General features: G+C 39.9%; 1 protein-coding gene across 1 annotated transcript in view; it reads right to left on the reverse strand.

The window, feature by feature from the left end:
• The window catches only part of LOC107567667 (FYVE, RhoGEF and PH domain-containing protein 6-like), a 29,307-nt gene extending 22,187 nt beyond the window's left edge, over positions 1 to 7,120 (reverse strand). Inside the window, exons 1-2 of the mRNA XM_016253377.1 lie at positions 6,893 to 7,120; positions 1,740 to 3,750 (exon numbers count right to left, since the gene is read on the reverse strand). Coding sequence (XP_016108863.1) covers positions 1,740 to 3,750; positions 6,893 to 6,908 — 2,027 coding nt within the window. The 5' untranslated portion in view covers positions 6,909 to 7,120. The remainder of the gene's footprint in view (positions 1 to 1,739; positions 3,751 to 6,892) is intronic.
• Between the last annotated feature and the right edge of the window lie 1,282 nt (positions 7,121 to 8,402).

Consider the following 8,402-nt stretch of genomic DNA (forward strand, 5'->3'; position numbering starts at 1 on the left):
GTGGGGCGGCGGCGGGGTGGCGTCGGGGCGGGGGGGGGGGTTATTCTACTGACTGCCTGATTAGAAATCCTAAAATATAGCTTGTTGATCTATGAAGTCTTAGCCGAGGTGGCCTTTTTTGCCAGTGCAGTAGTCTAGTCATGGCATCTACTGGCAGAGGCTAACTGGACCATGCCAAAGACCCTTTCAAGGAATGTCTGTTTACTCGGCGGCCATATTTGCGACGCCTCCTGCCAGCTCATCCAAGATCAAGTCCTATTTAAATGAATGGGGGAATCCTGAAATCTCAAAAACTGCCCTATGAACTCACAAATAAATGACATATTTCAAATCAGCAACAAAATCTGAAATGAACTGCCCCATGAATGTTGTTTCTTATGCTCAAATAGAGTTAAAAAAAGCGTATTTTTCAGGCTAGACCAGCCAATGCGCATGCGCAGTCAAAACGCGCTTATGACTGCGCATGCGAATTGGCTGGTCTTGCCTCAGGTTTTCATGGGAACCGGAGCTTCTAATGGTCGCTGCAGTGATGCAATGGCTTTAGCAATCAGTGATTGGCTCTTTCATTTAGAAGGCGGGACCATTCCGACACATTGCGCGTTGCAGTTTCTCCCATTCATAAGCATAGATAGGAGTGAACCATCTTTGTATTACTATAGTCTTTGACCATGCAACCATCCAAACAGTGATCCCTTGGTTTTAACTACCGACATATGTTGATTATTATGTCTAATAATTAGTATAAAGCTTATTTACTGTTTATAAACACGTTATAAGTAATTACACATAACCATAGCAAACCATTGTAGAATATTTTAATGTATTCTCAATGTTAAATATCCTGCTAATGTAGCATTGTGCTGTTCTATTAGCATGTTAAGCTAAAATAGTATATGCAAGTAAGTACCAGTGTTGGGGGTAATGCATTACAAGTAACGCAAGTTATGTAATCAGATTACTTTTTTGAGTAACTAGTAAAGTAACATTACTTTTAAACTTACAACGAAATATCTGAGTTACTTTTTCAAGTAAGTAATGCAAGTTACTCTGTTTCCCCATTTATTTACTGACATCTCTTCTGTCCCTGTTTTGAGAGAAATCGTGAGTGAGCTGCAGAGTCAGAGGCACTTCATTCAGTCTGAGGCTTATTGATTTCACTTTTGGTCTAAAAGGGCCTTTACAGCTACCAAAAATATAACTTCTGTTTTTTATTTTAAAAAAACAACAACAAATAATCAAGCCCAGCCCAGGTGACGAAAAGTAATGCAAAAGTAACGTAAAGCATTACTTTCTATAAAAAGTAACCAAGTAACGCAATTAGTTACTTTTTTATGGAGTAACACAATATTGTAATGCATTACTTTTAAAAGTAACTTACCCCAACACTGATAATAAATACGCATAATCTTAGCAAACCTTTGTAGAATTTCTCAATGTATTCTCAATGAAACATACTGTAATACCCAATTTTTCCCATAATTGTTCGAAGGGTATGAGTTATACATTTTAAATTTAGGAATCAGGGTTTGGATTTTGACAGGGGCTTGGACTTGGCACAAAGCTGTTACCATATCTGTAATCTCAATCAATCACAGCTTGAAAAGTGATAAATTGTAACAATCTTAAAATATTTTTGAGTACATCCAAAAACCTATTAAACAAGACAACTGTAGTTCAGGATGGTAATATGAATAATGACACTTGTGTATATATACATTTATGCATATGCACAAACTGACCTGTTCACCTCACATGGTTCCTGCACTTCATACACGCCTGTGTCCACATCCTGGTTGGAATAGACCCAGGGCAGGTTCATGTACTCTGGAATCTCCTCGTATAATGTGACGTTCTCGTATTCCACCCCACAGTCAGCCTCAATGTCACCCTGAGCTTCTACCTCATCGCCAGGTGCGACTTGATTAGTGGGTGTGGCTTTATTTTCCTCGTGTTCTGCATCAGTACGAGTGCAATCCAGGGACTGTCCACTGCGAAGCAACTTCGGAAGCAACCGTGCATACACACGCAGCTCTAGAAGTTTCCGCAAGCTACGTCTTGTTTGATTGGAGCGCACCAACTGCTCGGAAGATACGGATCCGGTGTCCGCTCGCTGAAGATCTGCAGAGGAAAACGACTTTGCCCTCTTTTTGACGAAAACAGGTCCCCCACCTCCAGCCTGTGGTTGGCTGTTACTGCGAGTCGGCTGGTTTCTACTGAAGAGAGGGATGCTAGGAAGGGCGACTCGCCATGAAAGTTTCTCTTGAGGAGGTGCCGGAAGTTCTCCGAATATGGGAGGACTGGAGTTAGGAAGCGGAGGGGGAGTGTGCGTTAGCAGAGGCGTGTTTTGCTTCCGCAACACGACGGATGCGGGAAGACTGTTTCGTTGGGGCTTTTTAGGCATGACTTTCGGTGACTTTTCCTCCCCATCCAGAGACGGCTTGGTTTTAGCTGCCATTTGTGATCCACAGCTGAGCTTAATCTGTTTAGGAAGACTCCGAGTTATTGGGTATCGAGCAAAGTCTCCATATGCTTCATCATCGCTTTGCACCTCCTCACCTTTACACTTGACCTCTTGAAGATCTGAGTAGCAATGCAAAAGCAAGTTGTCCACAGATGTTGAGGCCTTGCATGAGGAATCAACCATTTGTGGGAGGGATTTCTGTCGAGGTGGCGGAGCTGGAGGTTGCGACCCCTCCTCTGCAGCTGTGTTCACGGAAGCTAAAGTTACACCATTTGTCGGAACTGAATAATGGGTGGAGTCCAGATCAGGAGGCACGTCTTCAGTATGTGCACTGTGAAAAGAGTCTACTTTGTGCAAAGAATCAGTGTTGGTTGAGAAGTCAGTGTCCGTGTTTTCCGTGTTCTCTTTAGGGGAACATAAATTTAGAGGTGTGTCCGTGTAGGTGTGACAGCTTTTTGAAATGTTTTGGGGATTTTCCAGTAATGTGTCTGTCTGAACGTGTTCAGGAGTCTCTGTAGGTGTTTCTGCTTGAGTGTCCGAAGGTGCAATCTCCACAACATTCTGCCTAAGAAGCACCCTCCGAGGGCGTCGTGGATGGGGTACAGGGAGTGGCTTGCTGGGTGGTGCAGGAACACCATCATTGTCACTGGTGCAAGAGCTAAAAATGTTCCCGGTGTGTTTCTGCTCTGCAGACTGTTCCTGTAGGGGTTCGGTAGGACTGTGTTTTGGGATCTGGAGAGAAGTTTGTTTTTGTGCACTTGTCTGGTCCTTTTCTAGTGTGGCAGAGTTTGTTTCTTCCTGTGCCTCTGTGGAAGTGTGGGATGGGTCAGTGGGAGCATGCATTTGTTCCCGTTCAGATCGGGAAGCATGTTCCGATGCATCATTGTAAAACAACTGTACTTTTGCGCTCTCTTTGAAAACACCTACCTCCGCTGTTCCACTTATTTCCTTAGAATCCTCTGATTTGCTGTTACCTAGTTGATGACCTCGAGTACTGGGTGGTATAATGTAATGTGACAGGTGTGAGGGTACTAGAGCAGGACCCCCATTTTTGGAGACAGGTGGATGTTGGATCTTGCAGGGGTTTTGTCTCGGCTGGAGAGGTTTCTGGGGGGCTTTGGGCAAACATGGTTTGGGGGCGACAGCAGGCTTTCCTCTCTTGTGCGCAGTGGGTGAGGGTGAAGGCAGTAGGAGCTCAGGTTTTGGGGCAATGGGGGGAGGTGATGGTTTATGCGACTGAACCAGCTTGGGTTTGGGGGCAACCGGTGGTTTCTTCATTCCTACATAATCTCACACAGAGAAGAAAGAGAGGGAACTACATGAATTCCATGAACAGACTTGAATACTACACACACACACACAGCTGAACACGATGGGTCATGACTGAGGTCAAGACTGACATGCAGCTCTGAAACCTACATCAGTATATATCTGCACATCAAAAGTTTTGATTTATTTGATTCTCTGCTATTAGGATTGTGTGACTGACAACCTATAAATGAAGGTCCAGTATGAGTCATTATCAGATCAAGATTTTGTCACCATTCACAATAATGCTTAATAGCATATTCTAGTACAGCATTCTAAACAGTGGCTTCAATATACTTCTTTAAATATCGAATATCAGACCATCCCTTAAACAGTCCTTACAAAAAGCACTGATTTTGTCAAATGTTTTGCCATTCACCTATGTTTTGACGTCGAAAACCATTCAACTTTAAGAATGAATGGATAATACGGGAAATGCTAATTAACTGTCAGCTCCATTTATTTAATTGTAGGAGATGACAGCTGCATTGTTGACAAAATTAGGTCTACCATGTTTAAGTCACACAGGTATCAAACATTGTAGCCATTTTTAATTTTCTGGTGTTGCTAGCTACTAAATCCCAAGCTTTACGGTTTGGATAATTGAACTGACATATAAGTTGTGACACAGAAAATATAAGCATGATTATGGCAACCTAAATTAGTCATTTTCTCCTCAGCCCAATATAATGTTGTTGAGCTGGTGAAAGTATAGAAGGTGAAGGATGGTTTTGATATTGCCTCATTTTTTCTCAAAGTCACAGATATCAAATAGATACAGCTTTTATTATTATTATTATTATTATTAAGTATACATATCTGTTCTCTTTAGTTTATCAAATAATCTATATGAATTACTGAGTTATACGTAGACAAAAACTGGAAGTGTTGCGATGTTCAAAACTAATGGCAGGTGTGGTATTTGGGATCTATTCTGACCAAAGTAACAGTGTGTAGTAAACAACCTAGTTTCCTACAAAATGCACTTATTGTTACTTTGTCACATCCATAAAAATATTTGAAATTACACTGTAAAAAATGACCGTGAATTTAACGGTAAAAGACTGTAAAAATGCTACAGTAAAAACCTGTTAAATGGTTAACGGTAAATTCCCCTGCTATATATGGTGAAAAACTGTATTGGACATTACATGTATTGGACATTCATTTTACGGTAGTATGCCGTTTTTGGAAGTGAAAGACCGTATAATTTACAGTGAATAACCGTAAATTGACATTCCCAGAATTCCCTGTTATGTATTTTTTGTTTAAATAATTATGTTTCTTCTTAGTTTTTTCTTATCAGTTTTGTATATTAGGGTTCTGTGTTACACCCAATGTTGTTAAATGAATGTTTATTGCATTATTTCAGTTTCATGTGTGTTACCATGATGGTGTTTAGTGTTTGTGTGAATTACACTGTGCTCCTTCTATACATGTTATTATTTAAAAGCTGCTTGTGATGGGCTTTGGTTCATTTGGTGGTTATCAGTGTATTACAAAGGTACAAAACAGATTTCAGTACTTCAATAGGTTGGGATATTAACATTATATCAGTTAGTGAAATGACGGTATTTAACTGTAAATTTAAGTTAAAACCGTAAAACCTAAAACGTTGCTACCATATTTTTTACGATAAAATTCCGGCAACCAGAGCTGCCAGTTTTTCACCGTCAATTTTACAGATTTTTTTTTTTTAAGTGTAAGTAAAAGGTCACTAAGATGTTTACATGGTTTGAAGCAGATCCTGTTAGTTTTACAGTATCAACAGTACAACTAAGTTTTGCAGTATCAACAGTGAAACTACAGTTATAGAAACTTTGTACAGAAGACCCAATGATAGTGCAATACTGTGATTTCAGAACTCTGCTTTTACAGATGTCACAATTAATGATAGAGGAAGAAAACAACGGTGTTGACTTCGCTGAATTCACTTAGACAGCGCTTTCAGGAGAAAAAAATCTTGGGTTTGTTGATGCTCTCTTGAGGAAATGTGGTCTTCCCATTCCAAGGGAAGCAATCCAAGACTAATCCTGGAGGCGCCCTCCTCCACTCATTCTTTTCTCCGATCCGGAGCGTCGAGCTTTTACATCAGCACGGGAGACCGACTCATCAGGCGGATGTTCTGTGATAGAGTTCCTTACAGCAGTGGAAAGAAAGTCACGGGACTTTTCCGCGTTATTCTCTTTGGTTATACCCTACATAACAGTGTCCATATCGATTGGAGAGAACAAAGAAAAAAGTAAACTCTTCCCAAAATGGTAAAAAAAAAAAAAAAAAACACGAAGGGGGGGGGAAAGAAAATAAAAAAACCTTGAAACAAAAGACTGAAGTCAAATCAAAGTATTCCGTGCGGTTTCCATATGTCTGAGGGGGGAAAAACCTGGATAAGGCTGAAAGTACAATATCCATTCAGGTTTCAGCTTTTGCGAGAGAAAAAAAAAAGACTTCCCAAAATAAAACAACCACAACATCGTTCCTTACCTTCTTCGTCCAGGATATTTGTTGTGCTTGTTTTAAGCAATTCATCCCGTTAGCACAAGATTAGCCTCTGACTGACACGAAGCTCAAATGGCCAATCTGTTTTAGGATTGTCATGGCAAAGTTATGGATATTGACATATTAAAATGTGCATCTCGAAAAAAAAAAAAACACGAAGGGAGGGGGAAAGTAAATAAAGAAACCTTGAAACAAAAGACTGAAGTCAAATCAAAGTATTCCGTGCGGTTTCCATATGTCTGAGGGGGGAAAAACCTGGATAAGGCTGAAAGTACAATATCCATTCAGGTTTCAGCTTTTGCGAGAGAAAAAAAAAAGACTTCCCAAAATAAAACAACCACAACATCGTTCCTTACCTTCTTCGTCCAGGATATTTGTTGTGCTTGTTTTAAGCAATTCATCCCGTTAGCACAAGATTAGCCTCTACTAACAGAGAATGGGAACACTGAAGCTGCTGCTACTGCAATAAAGTTCCACCGGTTGCAACACATGGAAATATTCGAATGAAACCGTTAAATATAGCAACATCTCACAATAAAAGCCCTACGTTTCTGCCATGCCTGCCTAGACTGCTTGCTCAACAGAAGTAGCGTTAGTTGATGTTTATTCATCCAGGAAACTAACCTGTAACGTTACTCATGATCCCCAAACAACTCGCTTTACTCCATGAATGAGCTGCATTCAGCACAGTTCCTTCAGATTCAGCTCTTTTCTTCAAGCAGGAGCCATTGCAAGTCCTAAAAGGAGAGACAACTCGATATCTTCAAAAGATCATCCAAAGTCCTTGTATTATTAATAAGTCGGAATGTGCTCCATGCTTGCCATGGTTTCTTTTTGCCACCGCTTTGTAAAGCTGGGAACGGCGAAATCCAGTCAAAGAGTTGAATAAAAACGTCCATGATCCGCCGCTAGAGGCGCTCTCACTGTTGAATAGCCTCGCCGCCGTTGGGAAATCCGATTCATTTAGTGAATCGGTTCGTTGAACAGATTATTTCAATGAATCGTTTCAACAAACTGATTCAGTTATTCGTTTCTTCATCCATAAAGGAAAAAAAAGTGAACGTGTCTGATTATGTCACCTAAATAATGGTTTCTTCAAGACGTGATATACGAATACACATTGTTTGGACTCCCATATTGCCCACACGATCATTTCAGCCTTTAAAGTGCTCGTTACAAACAAGGAAATACGCGTTACACAACCACAACAATTAAATATGATATATTTTTTTAGTAACGTGTCCACTTTAATCACAGTATCTCATTATCAGGTAATATCATTTTTCAAGATCAACCGATTTCAGGGCATAGTTCAGTCTGTTGAACAGATTATTTCAATGAATCGTTTCAACAAACTGATTCAGTTATTCGTTTCTTCATCCATAAAGGAAAAAAAGTGAACGTGTCTGATTATGTCACCTAAATAATGGTTTCTTCAAGACGTGATATACGAATACACATTGTTTGGACTCCCATATTGCCCACACGATCATTTCAGCCTTTAAAGTGCTCGTTACAAACAAGGAAATACGCGTTACACAACCACAACAATTAAATATGATATATTTTTTTAGTAACGTGTCCACTTTAATCACAGTATCTCATTATCAGGTAATATCATTTTTCAAGATCAACCGATTTCAGGGCATAGTTCAGTCCTGCGCGATTCGGAATGACAGATTCTTTGAGAGGAACCGATTCTAACGAACAATTCGCTTGCGAATCGAACTACAATACACTACAATACACCATCTGCGCTTGAGAGTTATGAATAAAAAGTAGATGGTACCAATGCTGTTTGTGGCAAGAAAAAAGGAAATGATTACGAGTAGAAACAGAAACAAATTCATCATTATTCCTTAAGGGGGAATATAAAATGTGAGTACAGTGAATACATTGGGACGTATTAAATATAAAACTCTTAACTCACAGACTATTTTCATGTGCCCCGTTGAGGAATAATGAATGATGCATTTATTTCTGTTTCTACTCTTAACCATCTTTCTCTCTCTCTCTCTCTCTCTCTCTCTCTCGCTCTCTCTCTTAATAATGGTATAAGTATAATCTCATGATCCTGCAATACAAAGTTGTTTACTTGGCTACAGTATTTGTAATCAGACTGACATCTGATTGC

Source organism: Sinocyclocheilus grahami, unplaced genomic scaffold (genome assembly GCF_001515645.1).
Source record: "Sinocyclocheilus grahami isolate Dianchi unplaced genomic scaffold, SAMN03320097.WGS_v1.1 scaffold1178.1, whole genome shotgun sequence".
NCBI classification, from domain to species: domain Eukaryota; kingdom Metazoa; phylum Chordata; class Actinopteri; order Cypriniformes; family Cyprinidae; genus Sinocyclocheilus; species Sinocyclocheilus grahami.